Source organism: Palaemon carinicauda, chromosome 24 (genome assembly GCF_036898095.1).
Source record: "Palaemon carinicauda isolate YSFRI2023 chromosome 24, ASM3689809v2, whole genome shotgun sequence".
Classification (NCBI taxonomy): domain Eukaryota; kingdom Metazoa; phylum Arthropoda; class Malacostraca; order Decapoda; family Palaemonidae; genus Palaemon; species Palaemon carinicauda.
In genome coordinates, this window is record NC_090748.1 from 4,966,049 (window position 1) to 4,990,733 (window position 24,685).

Below are 24,685 nucleotides of genomic sequence, written 5' to 3' on the forward strand. Positions count from 1 at the left end.
AAAAGCAAAAATCCGTAGATAGGTTCCTTTTAAAAAGGGGTGCAAAAAGTGAAGGTGAAAGCGAGGCATAAAGAGCTAAGCCGGAAGAAGAAAAGTAAAAAAATTAAAATGAAAACAAAATTAGAATATAAGTTTAGTGTAACGTAAGATTAAAATTTTTAAGTGTGTATACAATAAGCTAATTTCATTTAAAGTTTAAGTTATGTTACGTAGTGTTACAAAAGTGTAGCGTACTGAACGTGTTGCCGTCAAGTCTCTCTCCTCCCCTTTCTCTCTCCCTCCTCCTCTGCACACACCGCCGTTAGCCGCTACTGTCTGTCTCGAAGGTAAGAACTCCATAATAATGTCACATTTTATTGCAGATCATAACCAGTACATAGGTATTTGTTATTTTGTGAGCATAGGTTGTGAATTAGAACAATTAAAAACATGTTTTTCCCCTGTAATATACTGTTTTTAGGTGTTTTTTCAGAGGGTGGAAATGGACTCCTTTTTTTTTTTTCTTTTATATATATATATATATATATATATATATATATATATATATATATATATATATATATATATGGGAAAAATTGATCCGAGATACGAGCGAATTGACATACGAGCTCGGGTCCCAGAACGCATTAAGCTCGTATCTCAAGGTATTACTGTACTGAACAATTAAAGTTTATTCATTCTACAAAGTAGTACATGCACATTACTACCTATGCTTCATATTTGAAGCATAAAAATCAAATTTGAAAAGGGCAACATTATTATAAATTACATACTTTACAGTTTTTATATTCAAATATTTACACTTTCTTGTAAACAGCTCCAGTTTTTCATCATCCCTAGTCATTACCATATTCAACTACAGACAATTCTGCCTCTCATCAATTCAGCTGTTAGGATACAATACGATTATTTTCTAAGGTTACTTATGTCAGTTGGAAAAATTTACAAGTTAAAAGTACTGTACTATATATATTTCAAGCTCCATGGCCAATAGGAAGACTTAAACCACATCTTAATTATTCTTTATTGGTTTTACAGTTGTAATGACACAGTAGTTCTGTAATATAATAAATAATAAAAGTTCAATAGAAATTAAAATCTATTATAAGCAAGAAATTTAATGCTGTAAATATCACTGCATTAGCAAAGAAGCAAATTATTTTGCATTATATAATGTTTTCATTAATGGAAGAGAGAGATTAATTGTAACAAGGTAAAATTTATTTTTCAATATTAAACTTAGCCGGTGATTATATAAGCTGCAGCTCTGCTGCCCGACAGAAAAACTCTACGTTCAAAATACGCCAGCGATCGCTATGCAGGTAGGGGGTGTACATCAACAGCGCCATCTGTCGAGCAGGTACTCAGTACTCAATGTAAACACAGAATCAATTTTCTCTCTGTCGTGCCACCGGCAAGACCTACTAAATTCGCTATTGCTTACTGGATTGGTTTTCACATATTTTGGTGAAGTACACATTTCTAGTTTTGAGCTTTCGCTATGCAGGTGTTTTATCTTCATCTCAAAACTTGAACTCGTTTTGAATAGATTTAATTATGGTGACAAGGAGAGTATGGACTCTCTTTCACTTTTAAATGGCCGACCCTTCCCTTAGACGGAAGTGTGTTTAGGTTTTTAGTAATTTTGCTTAACACGTTATAGATCTATATATTTTATATCTCTCCGCCTTTATTAGGCCTCTTCGATTAACTTTCCATTTATTATAAACATATAAAAATAAATTTTTATGTTTTGTTTATATGCGACCTTTCCTGATAGTAGGCGGTCCTTACTTGAAACCGAAGTTAATCACGTTGAGCCCGTTATATCGTATTTAGCCTTTAAAGAATTTAAACTTTTTAAAATTTAATGTTTTATGAAAGAATTTCTTTGATAGTCTTCGTACTGTTTTCAAAGATGAACTAACGTTTAGACTACGCAGTTGTTGACGTTCAGGACGTTCAACATGCGCTCTATCGTTACGATAGAGAGAGAGTGTATCACGGTTTCACTTTGCAGTAAGAGTAAATCGATTCTGACGTTTTGTTCATTCTTTCTTAGCTTAAATGTTTTAAATTCTAAATTAAAGGAACTTTTTATTTGGAAAACCTTTCAGTTTTTTCCTTTAGTCAAATAACATGTTTTTTTGACGAAATATAATTGGGCTCTTCTCTTAGGTGCGAAATCAAGAGAGAAAGAGAGAGAGAGATAGAGACGGAGGGAGAGAGAGGAGAGAAAACGTTCCGTTCAAGCGGGTAACGTTTTTCTCGAGTTGCTCTCGTCCCTAGTCGCTGTACGGGGAGGAAGGATAAAACGTTTTTAGTTTTTTTATTCTCGTCCCCAGGCTATGTGCGGTGAGAGATTGAAAACGTAGTTATATGAACTAGTGTTTAGTCTCTTTCCCAGCCACTGATTTTTTTTTTTATCTTAAAATATGTTTTCTGTTTTTTGCTGGTACAGTGATACCTCGGTACTCGACCATAATCCGTTCGAGATCCGTGTTCGACCTCCGATTTGTTCGAGTACCGAATTTTTTTTCCCCATAAGAAATAATGGTATATATTCTATTCCGTTCCCAAGCACTCGAACAGGCCCAAAATATTAATAAAACGTGTACCTAAACAACAATAATTATCTAAATGTGTATGAAATTGGTCAGAAAATCCTATAAAACAATTTTAAACCATTTACTGTACTAAAATAAAACAATTTTAAACCATTTTCTGTACTGTAGTGAACATACCTTTGAGCAGCGGTTCGATGGCATACAGGGATGGATGTGGAGAGGATGGAAGGGGGAGGTTACTGCTTGGAAGGAGAGTCCCCTTCCATGATGTGGCGGGGTAGTTCTCCTTCAGGAGTTGTTTCTCTCTCCAATGAAAGGGTGGGCAGATCTATTTCAGGGGTTTCTTCTCTTCTTTGTCTCTTCTTTGGAGGAGAAACAGGCTTTGATGTAGCAGCTTTCTTTTCTTTTGTGAAAAACTGGTCTATTGTTAATTGTTTCTTCCTCCTCTGCAGTATTCTTCGAAAATGATACATGACACTATCATTAAACATATGCACTGCCCGGTTTGCTACTGCAATTTCTGGGTGGTATTTTTCAGCAAAAGCCTGCACATCTGCCCACTTGGAACAAATTTCATTGATGAGAGAACTTGGAACATCCTCCCTTACCTCATCCTCTTCTGAAGATTCCTGCTCCACAATCAGATCCTGCTGCTGTTGTTGTTGCAGGTGCAACAATTCCTCCACAGTCAACTCGGTAGAATGGCTTTCTACAAGCTCATCAATATCATCCTTGTCGACCTCAAGCCCCAAACTCCTGCCCATGACAACAATTTCCTCAACGACATCAGTGTCATCAGAAATTACAGGGGTAGCAGTGCTTGGACCCGCCTCTGGTTGGAAACCTTCAAACTCCCTCTCTGTGACACATGATGGCCACAGCTTACGCCAGGCAGAGTTCAATGTCCTATAGGTCACACCTCGCCAAGCTTGGTCAATCATGTTAACAGAGTTGAGGATGCTGAAGTGTTCCTTCCAGAATTCCTTTAGGGTCAACTTCGTGTCACTGGTCACTTCAAAACACTTTCTGAAAAGGGCCTTGGTATAGAGTTTTTTGAAGTTTGAAATGACCTGTTGGTCCATGGGCTGGAGTATGGGAGTAGTATTGGGGGGCAAGAATTTGATTTTGATAAAGCTGTATTCTTCTTTCAAGTCATCCTCGAGACCTGGAGGATGTGCAGGAGCATTGTCCATAACCAGAAGACATTTCATTGGCAAGCTCTTTTCAATGAGGTAAGCCTTAACCTGGGGGGCAAACACTTCGTTTATCCACTCAGTAAAGAATTGTCTTGTGACCCAAGATTTAGTGTTCGAGCGCCACATAACTGGTAGTGCACTTTTACAAATATTATTTCGTTTGAACACCCGGGGGTTGTCCGAGTGGTACACTAACAAGGGTTTGATCTTGCAATCGCCACTTGCATTTGCACACAGCAACAATGTTAGCCTATCTTTCATTGGCTTGTGACCTGGCATCTTCGTCTCGTCCTTGGTAATGTACGTATTGGCTGGCATTTTCTTCCAAAATAACCCAGTCTCATCACAATTAAAGACTTGTTGTGCGATCAAATTTTGTTCATTTATGTACCGATCGAATTCCCCCACGTATTTATCGGCTGCAATTTGATCCGAACTAGCTGCCTCCCCATGCCTAGTAACACGATGAATACCTGTTCTATTACGAAACTTTTCAAACCAACCCCTGCTCGCTTTAAATGTAAATGAATCACTTTCACTGGTACTCGGACTTTTCTTCACTAATTCTTCATAGATATGCAACGCTTTTTCACAAATGAACGCTTCACTAACACTTTCCCCGGCCAACTGTTTTTCTTTAATAAATATTAAAAGCAACTTTTCCATCTCCTCAATCACTTGTGGCCTTTGCTTAGTTACCGCCGTAACTCCCGTTGCAACATTCGCCTTCTTAATCATTTCTTTATGCTTTAAAAACGTAGAAATGGTCGACTTCGCCATTCCGTATTCTACCGCTAAATCGGACACTCGTACACCATTCTCATATTTCGCTATAATTTCCTTCTTCAACTCGATCGTTGTTCGCACTGTTTTCCTCTTCTCCTTCCCCTTAACACTCATTACTTTCTTGGGACTCATTATGAAAGCTAAAAAAGCAATTAAAAGCACTGAAAATCACTAAATCACAACGAATGCTGATCGCGCGTTGTCTGAGTGACGCTCTCGAGAGAACTGATGCTTCCCGAACAAGCGAGAGTGGCCGAGATGGCGCGATCATCACAAAGCCCATGCGGTCGTCACGTGTTCGGCTGGTCGAGTACCGAATTTTTGGTCGAGCACCGCAGCAAAAATTTCTCGAAAATTTTGGTCGAACTCCGAATTGTTCGAGTATAGAGTCGTTCGACTACCGAGGTATCACTGTATTAATGAGCTTGCATTATACGACTGATTTCGCAATTACTACCTTTTAATGAAGGGTAAAATTGCGTGTTTCAGGTAGAAATCAGTAAAAGTTTCGATTTCAGTGAAATAAGTGCAAAACAGAAAATCGATAAAGTGATATGCGCAAAGTGTTACAGTGTTGCGTCCGAGGGTTCGTCTGTTCGTGCCTGTCGTTCACCTAGTCCGGGACCTCTTGCAAGCTCCCAAGCCCAGGGGAGAAGTAATGTCGAACGACTTATGGGTTCGAGAGGCCTTGATCAACGAACAGACGTTTTCCCTCTGTGGTTTCGGGCGTATCTACCTAAGATCGCCCCACCCACTCTAAGACGAGAGAGCCCATTTATTCCTCGTCCGCGGAAGAGTTTTCTCGTAAGAAACCATGGACCAAGGTCTCGCGGCTTATTAAGCGCAAGTCGGTCCTTTCCGCGCAAGTCCAACGGCCCAGTTGTAGCCACTGGGTCAGTTCGGACTCGCTGCAGTCTTCCGACGACTGCTCACCTCCTAAGAGAGGCAAAGCGGTACCGCATCAGGCAGTCACACCGTCTGTTGCCGCACCTGCTCCTGTAGACCCTAGTGGTCTTTGCTGCAGACCATGCAGTCTCAGTTAACGTCATTGATGCAGGACTTTCGTGCGGAGAAGGTTGACACTGCACCAACCTCTAGCCTACAACCAACCACGGTTGTGCGTCCTGTGGACGCTGAGGCGACCTTCTCCCGCACTCCAAGAGAGTCCCGCCACCCATGCGTTCCAGTGTACCCTACCAGCCGCATGTTGACGTTCAGCGACGCACGGAATCTTCCGTTGACGTTCGCGAGGTACAACAACAGTCTAAGTTGTTTTGTTTTGACGCGGTGCGTCAACTTCCGCATTCTAGAGTTGTTTTGACTGCTCAGTCTAGACAGTCAAAGCAGTCTCGAGTGGACACTGTACGTCCTTACACACCTGTTGTGGTTGACAGTTCAGTTGTTGACAGTTCACAGACTGTCAAGCAGTTACATGACGTTGCCTTCTGGTCTGCTACTTATGCACCAGTGAGAGACTCACTGAGGTAACCTAGCTTTTATCGGACAAGGTTCCTGTGGATGAGGAAGTTGCTGTTCTCCCTCCTACTGATATTCCCTTGAGGACTCTGTCAGATGGAGAGGAGCCTTAAGCTGCTTAGCCTCCTATGGACTTTAATTAAATCATGATGATTTTTTTTTAAGGATCTTCGTCCGGATCTTGTAACTGCTGCTCCTCGTTCGCCTAAACGTCAAAACTTACACTAGGCCTAGCTACTTCGAAGCCGTTGTTTTTAAGCTAGTGCTCTCTCGCTCTCCTAGAGAGCGTTACGTTGGCTAGGCGACTGGTTTTTGCACCAGGAGGAGTTTTTAGGGATACAGCCTTTGATTTCCCTTCTTTTAAACTGGCTTATAGAGCGAGAGTCTGATATGACACGAGAGAAGTTCTCGGCTTGGGAGTTCATGCCTCTGCCCAGATAGACTTCTCAATTCTGGTAGACTCGCCCTGGCGCCTAGCCAGGAGACGCTCCAAGTTGTTTACAGGTCAACTTCTCAGCTTTTGTCAAGCCTTTGAAGTTTTGCTGTACTATTATGTCACACATAACAAGGCTTTCAGGGATGGTAAACGGTTCCGCCTCAGTCGCTAACCCCGTCTGTTGCCACACCTGCTCCCGTAGACCCTAAATGGGCTTTGCTGCAAGCCATGCAGTCCAAGCTTGCGTCCTTGATAGAGGACTTAAATGCGGAGAAGAACCTTCTGGCCAACAACCTTCCAACCGGTCGGTTGTGCGCCCTGTTGACGCTGAGGTAACCTACTCGCGTCTGCCAGTTGAGGTGGTTCCTCCTTCTGGCCAACAACCTTCCAACCGGTCGGTTGTGCGCCCTGTTGACGCTGAGGTAACCTACTCGCATCTGCCAGTTGAGGTGGTTCCTCCTTCTGGCCAACAACCTTCCAACCGGTCGGTTGTGCGCCCTGTTGACGCTGAGGTAACCTACTCGCGTCTGCCAGTTGAGGTGGTTCCTCCACCGATGCGACCCAGTGTGGGTTGCCAGTCGCACGTTGACGTTAAGCGACGCTCGGAGGTGGTTGTTGACGTTCAAGACGTTCAACAACCAGCAGAGGTGACTTGTTGTGACGCAGTGCGTCAACCTCAGCAACCCGGTAGGGTGTTGACTGCACAACCCAGACGGTCTAGACAGTTTCGGGTTGACGCTGTACTTCCTCGCGCACCCATGGTTGTTGACAGTTCACAGACTGTGCAGCAGTTCCATGATATTGCGTCCGGCTCCGTCACGCATCCACCAGTGCGACCGGATTCAGCGAGTCAGACGTTGCCCACTCCGTTGCCGTTTCCTCATCAGTTTCGGATGAGGAACCCTCTGATGAGGACGTTGCTGAACAAGACGATCAGCCCCCAGCCCTGCTATCCATCCAGAAGATGCTGAAGAAGGAACGCTGCTCAGTCAGGCTGTGGATGAGTCTGGTAGGGACACTGTCATCCGTGGATCAATTTGTGTCACTAGGAAGACTACACCTCCGTCCTCTTCTATACCATCTAGCTTTTCACTGGAAAAAGGACAAGACGCTAGAAGCGGTCTCGATCCCGGTTTCCGGAAAGATAAAGTCTTGTCTGACTTGGTGAAAGGACTATATCAACCTTAGAGAGGGTCTTCCCCTAACTGTTCAGACTCCCAACCACGTTCTCTTCTCGGACGCATCGGACGTAGGCTGGGGTGCGACATTAGACGGTCGGGAATGCTCGGGATTATGGAACTCGAGTCAAAGGACAATGCATTTCAACTGCAAGGAGCTTCTGGCAGTACGTCCGACCTGGAAAAGCTTCAGGTCTCTCCTTCAAGGCAAAGTGGTGGAGGTGAACTCGGACAACACCACGGCTTTGGCGTACATCTCCAAGCAAGGAGGGACCTACTCTCTGACGTTGTACGAGATCGCAAGGGACCTCCTCACCTGGTCAAAAGGTCTAGACATATCACTAGTAACGAGGTTCATCCAAGGCAACTTGAATGTCATGGCAGATTGTCTCAGTCGGAAGGGACAAATAATTCCAACAGAATGGACCCTCCACAAGGATGTATGCAAGAGACTTTGGGCCACCTGGGGCCAGCCAACCATAGATCTCTTCGCAACCTCGAAGACCAAGAGGCTCCCAATATTTTGCTCACCAATCCCGGACCCAGCAGCAGTTCATATAGATGCCTTTCTACTAGATTGGTCACATCTAGATCTATATGCATTCCCTCCGTTCAAGATTGTCAACAAGGTACTGCAGAAGTTCGCCTCTCACGAAGGGACAAGGTTGACGCTAGTTGCTTCCCTCTGGCCCACGAGAGAATGGTTCACCGAGGTACTTCGATGGCTAGTAGACGTTCCCAGAACACTTCCCCTAAGGGTGGACCTTCTACGTCAGCCACGCGTAAAGAAGGTACACCAAGGCCTCCACGCTCTTCGTCCGACTGCCTTCAGACTATCGAAAGACTCTCGAGAGCTAGAGACTTTTCGAAGGAGGTAGCCAGAGCGATTGCTAGAGCAAGGAGAACATCCACCCTTAGAGTCTACCAATCGAAGTGGGAAATCTTCCGAAACTGGTGCAAGTCAGTATCCGTATCCTCGACCAGTACCCCTGTAACTCAAATAGCTGACTTCCTCTTATATCTGAGGAAAGAACGATCTCTTTCAGCTCCCACTATCAAGGGTTACAGAAGCATGTTGGCATCAGTCTTCCGTCACAGAGGCTTAGATCTTTCCAACATAAAGATCTACAGGACCTCCTTAAGTCTTTTGAGACCACAAAGGAGCGTCGCTTGGTTACACCTGGTTGGAATTTAGACGTGGTACTAAGATTCCTTATGTCAGACAGGTTCGAAACGCTACAATCAGCCTCCCTGAAAGATCTCACCTTAAAGACTCTTTTCCTGGTATGCTTAGCCACAGCTAAAAGAGTCAGTGAGATTCATGCCTTCAGCAAGAACATCGGATTCTCATCCGAAACGGCTACATGTTCTACAACTTGGTTTTCTAGCCAAAAACGAGCTGCCTTCTCGGCCTTGGCCAATATCGTTCGATATTCCAAACTTATCGTATGGTTGGAAATGAACTAGAAAGAGTCTTATGTCCTGTAAGAGCTCTTAAGTTCTATTTAAAACGAACTAAACCTTTACGAGGCCCGTCTGAAGCTTTATGGTGTTCAGTTAAGAAACCATCTTTGCCTATGTCAAAGAATGCTTTATCCTATTTTATCAGACTGTTAATACGAGAAGCTCATTCCCATCTGAATGAGGAAGACCAAGCTTTGCTGAAGGTAAGGACACACGAAGTAGAGCTGTCGCAACTTCCGTGGCCTTTAAACAAAATAGATCTCTGCAAAGTATAATCGACGCAACCTATTGGAAAAGCAAGTCAGTGTTCGCGTCTTTTTATCTTAAGAATGTCCAGTCTCTTTACGAGAACTGCTACACTCTGGGACCATTCGTAGCAACGAGTGCAGTAGTGGGTGAGGGCTCAACCACTACAATTCCCTAATTCCATAACCTTTTTAATCTTTCTCTTGAAATGTTTTATTATTGTTTTTGGGTTGTCCGGAAGGCTAAGAAGCCTTTCGCATCCTACTTGATTTGGCGGGTGGTCAAAGTCATTTCTTGAGAAGCGCCTAGATTAGAGGTTTTGATGAGGTCCTGTTGTATGGGTTGCAACCCTTGATACTTCAGATCCTAGGGGTCGCCCAGCATCCTAAGAGGATCGCGAGGCTCCGTAAGGAAGACGTACTTAAAAAGGCAGAGTAATTGTTCAAGTCGACTTCCTTACCAGGTACTTATTTATTTTATGTTTGTTATTTTGAATAACTGCTAAAATGAAATACAAAATACTTAGCTCATAATAATGTAAACAAGTAATGCTGGTCTCTACCCACCCCCCTGGGTGTGAATCAGCTTATATAATCACCGGCTAAGTTTAATATTGAAAAATGTTATTTTTATTAATAAAATAAATTTTTGAATATACTTACCCGGTGATTATATATTAAAGGACCCTCCCTTCCTCCCCAATAGAGACCCAGTGGACCGAGGAGAAAATTGGTTCTGTGTTTACATTGAGTACTGAGTACCTGCTCGACAGATGGCGCTGTTGATGTACACCCCCTACCTGCATAGCGATCGCCGGCGTATTTTGAACGTAGAGTTTTTCTGTCGGGCAGCAGAGCTGCAGCTTATATAATCACCGGGTAAGTATATTCAAAAATTTATTTTATTAATAAAAATAACATTTTAGCAAGAATAAGGAATGTGATGCAGCTTAAATGTTTTACCAACTTAAGGTAAGACATTAGGAAAGATTTAATTATCAGAATTATCTGCTAATATAAAGGATTTAAGTTCTTTGAAGCCATTTAATTGAATAAGTATTTTTCATAATAGAATTTTTACTTGTATAGTTATAACATGATGATTTACAATTTACAGAAACCTCAACGTAGATAAGGAATGGGACAACAAGGCAGATAAAGACCTTTTGTGCTTCCCAAAGGCAACCAGTGAAGTAGAAGATGGTCATTTTGAGTATGGAGATCTTCATGAAAATGGCCATCTTCTAATTTCAGGTCACTCATCAGACCATAGGCGTGATTTACGTAGATCACAGTCCTTGGGTGACCTTAAAAATTCAGAGGAGCCTGAATGCATGATTGATTCTGACCATGTACATCAGGATCATCCCGAGGAAACTGCCAGACTTAGATTATCGAAGCCAAAGCAGCAAGAAAGTTTAGATATGGAATCTGAAAGTGGGGGAGATATTGAAAATACTGATCCAGGGGCTGCATCTGAAATTATCGGAGATATGGACTCCCCTTTAATGGATATGGAAGTACGTGGTATCTTAAGTCACTTGGAAAGCCCAATAGACCAGTGTGGAGGAAGTGGCACTAGTTTAAGTCTTGATCCTATGTTTCAACAAGAGCCATCCTTTCAGTTGATTGTAGATGAAGGAACTGATAAAGATGAAAGTAATTCAACTGAACAGAGCAGTAGTGCTCCTTCCAATGTTAAAGGCCTTAGAATTCATATTTCTCATACTTCAAAGCTTGAAAACCAAAGTTCAAATGACTATGAATCTGAAACAGGAATTCCAAACTCCCCAACCTTGTATATTAGTGGGGTGTCCATATGTCGATCACCCGAACCACGTTCCCCAAAGGTTCAGCACAGAGAAACACGCTCACCTAGCTTAACTCTTCCCTTGTGTTGTACCCCAGAACCTAGATCACGTGTGGAAACACGACTAGATATTTCCCCTTTGCCAATTTACAGTCGTTCTCGATCTTCCTCTTTAGTTGTACCTAGTACTGCCAATTTGTCTTCTAGAATTTCAGCCCAGCCAAGTGGAACTTGTCTTCACCTTTCCTCCTTATCCCTCCAGGCTACAAGGGCTACTTCTCCTTTCCTTCTTGGGGAATTACGTGTTTCTAGATCAGCATCAGAGCCAGAAAAAGGACGATTAGTGTTTCAATTTCCTAAATCACCGACAGATGGTGCACTTAGCTCGGTGTTACACGTTGAAGAATCTACCTTAAGCTCCGATGACTTTCACGAAGCTTTGTTTTTAGGGAAATCCCCAAAGCCATCAAAAAGAAAAAAATCGAAGAAAGAAAGGAATAAGGATGCTAAAGATAGAGGTAAAATTGATAAAGACAGCAAAGACAGAAATAAAGAGAGTAAACAAAAAGATAAATCGAAGGAGAATGGCAAAGAACCAAAAGAAAGGGAGAGAAAGGAAAGTAAAGAAAAGAGAAAAAGTAAAGAACTTAGTTCTGCAGTATGACCTCTAATAATTGTTTGAATATTATTAATGAAGTATTTTTCATGATTTATATAACTTTGTGTATTGTAATTTTAATGGCTAAAAATTAATGACACTGTGACTGCCATTAACCAACTATGCCAATTTTATACCACAACAGCTTTAGATGAATGTCCTGGATTCCTTATTAGGTGGCGTTTAAGGAGCATCATTGAAGCTCTTTAGTTGGTTAGGTTAACCTTTATGTACTGTCCCAGATGATAGTAAGCCTTGTGTTTCATGGGTCAGGTTTGAATTTACTACAATACAGTCCTTTTTAATCACCTTACAATTTTATACTGCTGCGTCTTTTGTAACTCATGCTATCATCTCACTTAATCCATACCAATTTTTTCCTCCCTACCTGTGATATTGTAGCCATGATTATAGGTCATGTTTCTAGAAGATGTTGCTTTTAATGTTGTTCTTTTCTTATGTAAAAACTGTCTGTGATCATTTAATTTTTTTTTCTTTTGTAATGTTGATGAACATACACAAATGCTAATCCTGACCAGTTTCATGTTTGGAGATGCATTGGTACCTTTGCAGATAGAATTGATTGCCTTTTGAAGATTACATAGATCACCCTTAATGAAATGTAGCTAGGATTTTGTAAGGTTTATAAAATAATGTTTGTGGTTTTGGCAATTACCATCAGTACTTATTTACAGGCTTTGGTGGCTTCTTATGAAGTAAAGTTTAGAAAGACATGTTTGAAAAGACACCCGGGGACATCATCAAGTATAAATGTTAATCTATTGGATAAAGATCTTGTGTTAAGAAGAAACCTTTTGGGGAGTCTAGCTATATGAGGAATACCTTTTGAGAGGATGTTTAACGAGGTCATATATTAGGTCATGTTTATTTATTGAAGTGTTACCTGAATATGATTGGACAAGAAGTGACAGTAATACTGCATGTACTTAACTTTAGCATAGAATTGAACAGCATATCACTTGCACTGCCATCTCTAACAGTTGTAGTCTATTTACTTGAATATTTTCATACATGTGCAGTGTGTGTATCATGTGAATGGATTTGATAAAAAGATTAATTTCTTAACATTTTAGACAATCAGTTCTAAACTGACAATATTAGAAGCGGCTAAAACTTGTTTGAAGAATTTTTGGTTAATTGCCATGACTGAAATTCTATTGTGTAGGGTGTAAATGTTTGAGGATTACTGTGATTTTGTGTGGATGAAACTAATTTTTCTAAGTGGATTACTATGCCAGGCGATCCTAAACCCCTCCGTAGGAGTCCTCAAAAAAGAAAAGAGAGGAGTATTTAGAGCAGCAAAGATAATCATTCTTGTCCATTACCAAGATTCACACCACGCAAAAGGAAATGATACGATCAGTCTTGAAATCAGGAGGTGTAAGTCAAGTGAGACAATTTTCGTAAGCCGTGAAAGTATTCTGATATCAATGTCAGGAACTATTTATGTACTGCTAAGAATTTAAGAAACTTCTAAGGTAAGAATTTTGTAACATTGATAGAAATTAGATTGAATTTAATGCCTTGTTTTATAGTGTCAAAAATTATGTAATGTTAAAAGACCATATTTGGGTTTTGGGCTTCTCCAACTGACTGCCAATGTCCCTCATGCTCAAATAGTAATTTGAGCTGTATGTGTTTATGATCTGTAGTTGAAAGTGGAAATCACTGCATTTCATCCCAATCAGCAATATTTCCTCTTATGACTTTCTTTGCAGACATTGTAATCCTGGGAAACACAGATGATCAGCTTTGTAGTTTTTGTCTGCTCCTGCATTGTCTGTGCTCAAACTTTAATGCTTGCTTACCCGGATATATTTTTGCACTGATACCAAATCTTTGGTTGTCGGACTTGTCTGCAGAAGGTTATGCCTGGTACATGTTGCTAGTATTGTAATAGTGGCTACTTGTACTTTTTACATGTATAGTAATCTACCAAAGGGCTAAGCAAGGATTCAAGTTAGAGTATTCAAGAGGCAGCTATTTGCCTTGGCATTGAATGTTGGATATGTTTTTAATTGTATGTGCTGAGTTACTTGATGTAATTCTTTATAAAGAAATAATATTTTACGTTAATCCCACTTTGACCAGGTAAATTGTGAAATAACAGAGTACTCAAGTGATTGCTTTTGCATCTATGACTTTAATATTCTTACACACACACACACACACATATTGAGTGCCAAATATTAGAAATCCTTTGTTCTTTTATAAATTGTTTTGATTTTAGTACTATTTAAGGACATAATTTGGTACCTTATTATGCATAAATATAAATTTTACAAAGGAATAGTATTAAAATTTGAAGGCTATTTTAATGCCTACTTTATTATTTCAGATAAGGCTCATACACATTGACTATGAATATTAAAGTGACAAATTGCCAATCTTATTGAAGTACAGTGGAGGAAATCTTGAATACAGGATGTAATTGACTTTTATGGTTTCCTGCTACAATATATACTTTTACCACAACCTTGTTACCTTAATATAGTCTTTGTATGTATTGCATGTGAATCCCAGACGTTTATTTCATTGTAAGGAAAAAATATTAGATGGGTAATATGATTTATTTGCCTATGATCCTTACAGTTCTTGGTAGATAAGTGAATCGCTCTGTGTTTGCTGACCATTCAACAGCTTCTAGAATTTCTCAGACTTTTGAAACTATTCAAGATTGTCCTGCTTAATTTACTATGTTCATATTATTTTTTCACTCCTTTCTTATTGTGTAATTTTCTTGCTGCGCTTGATTGAAAATCCTATTACCACTACTGTATTAAGGTTTACAATGAAACCTCAGCTTAGGTTCGTGACCTGCACCAGCTGTATTTCTTCACAGATCTGAAGATAGTTTCAAAATGTTTTGTTGATAAGTTTTCATTTGTTTACCAGGATCAATTTTCTGTCTCAGATCCTGTTGGAGTAAATTGACTCTAGAACAAGATTAATTAATTGATTAGTCAAGTCAATTACCAGCCTTTCTTTTTAATTAAGATAAATTAATGATTATCCATAACAAAAAAGGAAAATTGAGAGGTGTACATAGTCTGGCAAGAAGCTGTATCCAAATACTTGAGAAAAACAACAGCATCAGAACTTAGCTTCAACAAATTATTAGGAAATTTTTTATAAGGAACGTAAGGTTTTAGAATAACTGAACTCACTGTTCTGTTCATCCTCATCTTGTAAAGGAGGTAAATCAAAATTTATGAACTATACCCATTTGTTTATATTATATATAACTGGTAAGTGAGCTGCTGCTAATTTTCTGAGATAGTTTTAGGATTTTGCAATGGTGCTTCTAGTGTACTTGCAATGTATTTTAGTTACCTGCATTTCTTCCTTTTTTATTAATTGTCCTCTTTCCCACATAATGATATAAAAAATTTCTAAATTTCCTTCACTGAACAGAAAAAATTCTACGTTTTTCAAGTTTTCTTCATAGTAAGACTCATTTTGGTAACGTTATTAGTGTTTACTATTACCCAGCTAACATTAACTTGCAATGAGCAAGTGGCCGAGCTAGTTATTGGGTGAAGCACGTTGTCATCTATGCCTTAATTATTATTATTATTATTATTATTATTATTATTATTATTATTATTACTAGCCAAGCTATAACCCTAGCTGGAAAAGCAAGATGCTATAAGCCCAAGGGCTTCAACAGGGAAAAATAGCCCAGTGAGGAAAGGAAATAAATAAACGATATGAGAAAAAATTAACAATAAAATATTTTAGAAACAGTAACAAAATCAAAACAGATATGTCATATATAAACTATAAAAAGACTTATGTTAGCAGATCAGCCTTATCTGAAACATCACCGACAACAATAAACAACTAACAGAGTCATACAATCTGAAACAACATTTACAAATGGAAAACAAGGCTACTCAAGAGCATTTACTTTAGCAAGTACTGTAGAGGAATATTAGGATCCAGACTATCAACTCGGTCTTCTTCCAAACAATCTATTTGTATAAAGTAACGACTAGGAATGCGGGAATGCTCAACTCTGTATTATTATTATTATTATTATTATTATTATTATTATTACTACAGTACAGTACTTGCTAAGCTACAATCCTAGTTGGAAAAGCAGGATGCTCTAAATCCAGGGGCCACAACAGGGAAAAATAGTTCAGTGAGGAAAAGAAACGAGGAAAAAATAAAATATTTCAAGAACAGTAACAACATTATAATAAATATTTCCTATGTAAACCATAAAATCTTTATCAAAACAAGAGGAAGAGAAATTTGATAGAATAATGTGCCCGAGAGTACCCTTTAGCTAGAGAACTCTAACCTAAGACAGCGAAAGACCATGGTACTGAGGCAATGGCACTACCCAAGACCAGAAAACAATGGTTTGATTTTGGAGTGTCCTCGTAGAAGAGCTGCTTACCATAGCTAAAGAGTCTCTTTTACCCCTATCAAGAGGATGTAGCCACTGAACAATTACTGTCCAGTAGTTAACCCCTTGGGTGAAGAAGAATTGTCTGGTAATCTGAGTGTTGTCAGGTGTATGAGGACAGAGGAGAATCTGTGAAAAACGGGCCAGACTATTCAGTGTATGTGTAGGCAAAGGGAAAGTGAACCATAACCAGAGAGAAGGATCCAATATACTACTTTGGCCAGTCTAAGGACCCCTTAACTCTAGCGGTAGTGTCTCAACAGGCAGCTAGGAATGGGAATTTTTTAAATAAATTTTACGGGTGAATGTTGCTAAACCAAGCTTTTGAAGAAGCAATATAGACATTAGGCGAGCATAAATAGGAAAAATTTTATATTTAGAATTCCATTTTGTCTACCTAGTTACCATCTTGGTTTCAGTATGTTATCCATCATTTATCATATTACCAATAATTTTGAGTTAAATACAGTGTATATATATATATATATATACAGTGTATATATATATATATATATATATATATATATATATATATATATATATATATATATATATATATATATATATATATATATATATATATATATATATATAATTTTTTATGTTCTTTTAGTGGTAATTTTGCTCCTTTATATATTCTTTGTATATATTTGTTTGAGATTGGTGAGATTAAAATCAATTTTTTTTTCTCCTAGGTGTTTTGGTTAATGCAGAATGCAGTCTTATTAGTACAACTTTTCACGAGTTATGTATTTCTAATGTATTGTGATTTATAACTTGTTTTGTCATTGTGGTTTAGCTCAAATGAGTTCATTATTGCCATGGAATGCAAAGTTGTTTTACAATGATAGTGTTCTTTCATTTATGCTCTACTTTAAAAGTTTCAAAATTATTTTATTTTTGTTAATTAGAAATAGTGTGATGATAGAACCTTCTTAGGAGTTTTTCAGCGGTTCTAGAGGTTGTAAGTAAGATTTACTTTGGCTCTTCTTTTACCAAAGATTCTCCTGGTAATAGATGAAGAAACTTTGGCCATGGAGCACACCTCTGGTTCATGAGAATAGATGACGTCCCCTAATTTATCCAAAGATAAGATTCTTGTAATTCATCAAAACAGTATACAGTACATTTTAGGTAGAAACAATACTTGCAAAGTTTCTACCTACTCCAGGAAGGAGCAATTTCCAATTTTTTCGTGAATTTGGTACATATACTTCCTCTTTGTACAGTACTACTTCAATGGATTTATCCAAAAGTTTTGGCCTAGATATTTTCAAGAAGCATTCAGGATCTAGGTTATTTTTGAGCATACCAATTATGGACTTTGTACTACAGCTTAGTCTACCAACTGAGAAATTTGGGTCAAGTCTAAACAGACATACCAGTTAAAGAGGAACAGTAATGCCATGTACTCAGGAGTCTTTAGTAGAGAGAACTTTTGTTGATATCTCCTTGGGCCAAACTTGCTGAGACAAGCTAGAGCCTCATCTAAACTGGGTAATGTTTCCATATCTTTTCTCAGCTGTGATTGAAGTGTTTTGAGCACATGCCTTCATTTGATCTCCCATGGTAGGTCATCTCTCTGTAAGTGTTGGGTGTCCCACACTCAATTCAACGAAAGATCCTTCAAGATGAGGATTTAAAAAAACTTTCACAATCTCTTTTTAAGGTTTAGTCCCTATGTTTTAGGCACTCAGATGATTTATTGTTAGCAGGCTCTAAGAATGAGATTGTAGAAATATTGAAAATATGGAAGAGTTTAATTGTGGAGAAAGGTCTGAAAGTATGTGCAATTGAATTAAGATTCTTGTCAATTGGAAAGGAAGCAAAGGAAAAAGTTCATTTGGCCATAGATTATTGTGGGGGTGAACTCTTCTGTGTACCAAATGTAACAGATTGTGTCACTAGAGGTGTGCAGGGTTATAAAATATGCATGGAGGAAGATATTCTAGGTGCCAAAAATGCATAACAACCAAATGGAGATGATAGAAGTGGAGAGCCATCTTATGGTAGAGGGAAGGTCTTCGAATGGATGGCCAGTGGTGTTTTTCTGCTACCTTGGAGACAAACTAAATTGTAGTCGCAATTGGAAAACCAATAAGAGAAGCATGGCAAGATGGAGAAAGATGTCAGACCCCTTGGAAATAGAATGTCATATTACTAAAGAAAGTAAAGAATTAGGAGAGGGTTCATAAGGCCTGTAACTCCATGCCCCAAAAACATGGCTCAGGAAATGAAAAGGGAAGAGATTTTCTTAAGGTTGACTTTAGAATGGCAAGATTTATAGCTGGGGCACAGTAGGTATATCATACTACAAACAAGAACCTGGTTGAGACATGTTTCCAGAAGCTGGAAAAAAGCAGAGGGTTCAAAGTTTGAGATGGTTTAGAAATAAGATGATCATGAAGGTGGTAGGATGAAAGCCCTGGAAGTTATTGAAAAATTTAATAAATTAATACCTGACCCTGATGGGAACTCAGGAAGAGAAATTAAGAATAGAAGAGAATGGTGAAAATCCCTTCACATCTGATCTGTAAAGGGAAGAGTTGACATAGAAATGTTTATGATGATGATGACCAACTGTTCCCTTCAGAGTTTAAGGTCTAGGGATGCATCTTTACCTAGGAGCTTCCAATTACAGAACTCTAACAAGGCCCCTTTGTCCTCAGTGCTCTGTTACAGCTGAATTATTTTGCACAAAAAATAAATTCAGTCAATTACCAAGAACTGATAGGAATGTATATGCATGCAGCAGCTTTCATAGAGACCTGATCTTTTTCCTCTACAGTGGAAGAACTGTTTGTGGATTCATGCATGATACACTTAAAGACTATATGAAAGGAAACCGTTTGTATTTGAAAAAATTTATTGTTTTAAAAAAAATGCATGTTTATGTGTAAGTGTGTGTTGTATGATTGGAATCAGTTTCATCTCTGAAGTAAAATTTGGATGTCTCTTCTTGTATATAAACATTGAAATTAATTTAAAATTTTCCTCTTTTAAATTTTCCTCCAGTGTCCAGTAAATGTATTTACCATTGTAAATGTATAAGTATTTTAAAGTCATTGATAATTTGTTTCAGCCATATGGAGAAGACTAGAAAATGTTCTCTTGATGTTTGCCAAAGATATTACCAGAATAATGTATTACAATTGTCTTTCAGATCAATCAATTATATCATTACTTGTCAGCTAGAAAGTAATACAGTATACCCTTACTATGAAATCCCCTATTCAATCTATTTTAAATAGGTTTATGTTATTTTGTTTGTATTTGTATTCCCAAGTTTTCTTTATATAACTTAATTATTTTATGAATCTTATTGTTTAGTACACAGTATGTATTAATGTTTTATTTTAATTAATGTTTAGCTATTTGCCTATTGAGGAAAAAACTGACAGTTCACTATACTGTACTGTAATTACTTCCTTAAAAACAGTATCAGATCTATTTTGATGAGACAACTCTAAAAATTTTATCTTATCTTGTATATTGGCTGAATATATATATTCAAGTAGGTCATCGATAAATTTGAAGGCTAGCCCAAATTTCAGTCTCCCTTCCATATGGTAAATACTTGAAAATTTTGAGTCACAATAACATAATTGCAACCTTTGAAATGTTTTCATAGGACAAACCGAAGGTGATTCACGCTTGCATTTTTTTTATCAGTAAAAAGTTATTACTACTCAATTTCTGTATAGAATAAAGTCCTCTGATATAATGACAGTATTATATTTTTATTAATATTTTTTAAATATCTTAAATTTTTCACATAATTTTCTTCATAATTTTCAAATTTTCTTGTTTTTTTCAAATACTTTTAATCATTGCTTGCATTATGAAAAGTTCAGTCATTTATTGACATAATTCAATAAACCAGGATTTCATATCTGTTAGAGTTTGGTCATACCGAAGCGCAGAAAAAATTTCTCGGCCGTCTTGTAAATTTTGCCTCCGGTCACAAGCCTGACAGCGATTTTGTCACACCGGGAATATCAAGAGGGTTAAAGTCAAATACATCAGAACAGGTCATGGCTTGGTAATGTTGTATGCACCATACTAAAGTCGAATTTCATTAGTTTAGAATTACCGGGAAACCCAGATAACATTACTTTATGAAACACCTTTAAATTTCACTATTTTGATTCTCAAATCAGTCATGCTTCTTTTTCTGTTTTATATTTTGATTTGTCTAAAATTTGATTAAGTATTGTATTACTTTCTCTGTTGATACAATTAACAAAAATAAATAGGATATCCATAATTTTATATGCATGCTGATTGCAAATATTGTAACTAAGGTATAAAATTCTCAACATGTGACGTGGGTTAGACCCAGCTGTACTTCAATGTTGTACTGGCATACAGTATTTGAATATCTACCTTGATGTTCTTAGTATTATCCTGTTTATTTACAAGAAGAGAAAGCTCCCTAATTAGAGTGTCAGAGATGTAAACATGTACTGTATACATGTCACTTTTCACCGAGATGGGTAGGCATTCAAAAGTGTTCTATACTTAATTACTCTGTGGGATTCTTTTCTTGGCTAACATTTTGACAGCTAATACTTTAACAGTTGAACACTGGAAAATAATTTCTCTTCCTATTCCTAAATCTTCCTGTGAATATGTGATTACCTTCATCCCTCCATATGAGCAAAAAGGATGTTTTATTTGTCATATGAGAGTGGGCAGGCTGATGGCCACGTTATGGGAACAATATTTGCTAGGATTAAAGAAGCTTATGGAAAGTCAAATAGTAAAGTAGTTTATGGTGTAGTTCATGAATATTTACTGAGAAGGACAAATATTTTTAAGGATGTTTTATTTTATATTTTAAGGCCCTTAAGGTAGTGAATATTTTTTTTTATTTGCTCTATCAATCTACATTTACATTTCATACATGTTTCATAATTAACTTTTGTAACTCAGGTTATCTTTATGTTTAAAAGTGTGAAATGTACAATCAATTCATTGTATCTTCCATATTCATGTTTTAGGTTAGGTAGTTTTTGAAGATCCATTTGTAATTTGTAACATCTTGTGTTGATTCTCACTACAGGTATGAGTTATTTGTAATAAGCCAAAAGTGATAGTCTGTTTTGCTGAATATTTTTATATTAATCTTATTTATTATGTTGATATTACTATTTAGTAAAATTATCTATTCTATTGGCAACTTTGTGAAATGATGATCTGTTTTTCTTATACTTCACCCATAAACTTATGTCATTAACATACATTTTATATGCAAAAATCCCTAATCCTCATGTTGAGTATAAATGCTAAATATTTTACATGAGGTTTTATTGTCACTGACAATGTAGGCAGTTCATATTTGTTAAAAGAACCAATGGCTTACCAGCAAGGGTTATCAAGTACAGGCATTTCCTTCTGTGATGGGAGCTAGTCCCTATTCTGACTGTTTCTTTAAATTAGATGTCATCCTCTGAAGCTGTAGATGTTTTTCTTCTACGTTGTGTATCATCCTTTCTCTATTTGCTATAAAGTAATAACAACTTTATTTAGTAATAGAAACTTTCTAGAGTGAATTTTCATAATACAAGGATCCCTTGTGAATGTATAGGATATGTCTTTGAAATTTCATTTTTATTCTATAGTATATGTTACTCCTTCAATTTAGTAAGACCAAGAATAAATTGAGTAAGAATTTGCAGCTGCCTTCACCATTTTTTATTGCTTTTAATAACTAACTACACACCCTTGGGTCAAAAGAGATAATAACGAAGTTTAAAGGGTAGCCAGTGTATATTTTACTTCTTAATTGGTTCTATATTCCTCATGAGAATAAAGCTGTTTTATTCTAATGTTTCAAAAAGTTTCTTTATGTAAACACAGGTTTACTGAATATGCTTTATGGTATCTTTCCCTCTTTATATTCAAACTAATGTCATTTTATGTACATGATAATTTTGTACATTACTGTACTAGAATCATCTGTTTCCTCTCAATATTATAATCTTCTTGCCACGTAGTAAACTACAGTAGTTATAGACAAGAGTTGACCTCGGTTCAGGGTGTTTTATGTAGGAGAGGGTGATGACTGTTGGTAAGAACCAAACTATCTCGGCCAAAGCATCCCTTAAGAAGTTTGTAGTTATGACTACTAGACCTTGCATTGTTGATGAAGATGACTTTGTACTTACATAGAGTATGGGAACGCTGCCTTTAGTGTGCCTTACCGAGCACAATGCAGGCAATATCTAAGATTACTTTCAGAATACATGCACCTTAAAATTGCAGTGCTTTATGTCTTTTTCTTTTATTATTAAACTTTAGTGTTTTCCTATCTTGTTCAGTGGAGTTATAAAACTTGGTTTGATTACTTGAGAATAATACGACAATAATTTTATTCTTACACCAAAGCAACAAACATAGATCACAAATCAAGTTATTAATAGTGACTTGGTAAGCATTTAATGATCCATCATCCAACATATGTTAGTTACAAGCATTATAGAGAAAACTGGTGATTAGTAATTTCTTACTCTTATTTATGTTTAATGTCAAGAGAGAGATTATTATTATTATTTGCAGCCTCACACTCTGAAAAGGTTGAGGTTCTAAATATATCCATTCTTTACAAAACCCCAGTTGGTTTTCACATGCCACATTTTCATGCAGTACTAGTTTATCATACTCAGTCACAGGAACAGATTGTTATAGTTGTCTTCCCATTTTTCTTTTGGTACTCCAATGGTAGTGACAAAAATGTTTCCTGGCTAATGTATGACTTCTCGAGATCGGAGAGAGGGTGTCAACATTGTTTGATCTACTTTCCTATCTATCTATTAAGGTAACTTAATCTCACTCAGTAACCATTGTTGGTAATCATGAATTTTGGAGGGTCTATATTCACAGTCAGTGCAATAAAATCTCATGTATGGTAGGGATTTGTCAGTTTGAAAACAAAAAAAAAAATATTTAAATTCTATATTTTTTATATACTATTTGTATTTTTCATTTACATTTATAACAATACTTTACTGTAATATTCAATATATGTTTACAAATAGCTGAACCCAGTTGCATTGAAACATTTTTATTTGTGTTTATTCCTATTAATTCTCTCAAACATAATCCTTGTACTGTAATTTGTAATATGAAGGTTTTTGCCACAAGGTCATTCAGTCTCCAAGATAAACCCTAGATTCAGTTACAGATCTGGGATTTAATTTCTGAATTTACTAATCTCATAGATCTGAGAATATATAGTGAGCTAGTGGTCTCTGTATGTGAATTTTCATACACACTTTAGATTGACACTTCATCCTGCATTAGATTTGTTGGAGCTGTAAATTTTCCAGCATTGTGGATGCATTTGGCAGGCAGAAGAGGATCCCAAACCTATCCCAACCAAAGGTACAGTGGCCCCACTCTTTAGTTGTCTTGATTTTCCCTTGGTGTGTGCTCTAGAGGCCTTAGCATGAATGTGGAGGTGACTGATTATGTGTGCCCCCTTAGGCTTGTTAGTTTATTCATCTTAATATTTCTAACCAATTAACTTGAATGTATATTTGTATTGGTTTACATTTCTTGCTGTGTTTTCATTCCATTTCTGTAAGACTAACATTAGATATCAGAATGTTTACCTAGTAAAGAACTCCTTTTTATCTATAGCACTCTGGCCTCAGTGAGTACACAAATGTTTCTAAAGTTAGGCAAGCCCAGACTTTTCCTTGACAGTAGAGTAGCTTTTAAAGCATGACTTTGAAGATCTTTTTTTCCAATATCTTTTGTATTTGTTCCCATTTATTTTATATCAGTACTGTTTTACCATTTTGGTGTAAGATTTGGTTAGGTCTGCTTACTCATCGATCAGAGTAAGTCCTTTGTGTTTCCTTGTGATTCCTTTTATGCATTAATGTATGTGCCTGTTGCCCATTGGCATCTTGTTGGTGTCTTATTCTATACCTTCTAATGTTTACAAGGAAGCATCAATAGTTGAATCTGGTCAAAACCAAGATTTATTTCAGTATTTTGCTAATTTATCCTAGTGGCATGGCCTCATTGCCCAAATTCAAACATTCTTTCTAAAGATTTTTCATTCAGGATTAGCTTGCTAATAGTATGTAACAAAAACCCACTCCATCATGTACCATCAACTGTAGTGAAAGCCTCAATGCCTTTTCCTATCATGTTAATTTTTCATGGCCTCTTTTTATTCCCTATTTTCCTTGTGTTCTGTGTCAAACTGAAGTGGGTGTGTTGGAAATAAGACTATTTCTTAATTTAGATTTGGGTTAGTACTCAAGAACACTCGACAAGCCCTTCTCAAAGACCTTCTCTTGAACATGTTATCGAATCTATGAATGTTAATCAAAGTCAAGAAGTCGAATCTGATTTCCCCTCAGTCGGTTTAGTGATGATGCATGTGTGAAGACACTGTTTAGGTCTACCTATCACC

General features: G+C 37.4%; 1 protein-coding gene across 3 annotated transcripts in view; it reads left to right on the plus strand.

Moving 5' to 3' along the window:
* LOC137618052 (ankyrin repeat and IBR domain-containing protein 1-like) overlaps positions 1–16,712 on the plus strand; it is a 177,046-nt gene extending 160,334 nt beyond the window's left edge. For all 3 annotated transcript variants that reach the window (XM_068347999.1, XM_068348001.1, XM_068348000.1), the window contains exon 19: positions 10,466–16,712. In XM_068347999.1, coding sequence (XP_068204100.1) covers positions 10,466–11,822 — 1,357 coding nt within the window. In that variant the 3' untranslated portion in view covers positions 11,823–16,712. The remainder of the gene's footprint in view (positions 1–10,465) is intronic.
* Positions 16,713–24,685: the final 7,973 nt, after the last annotated feature.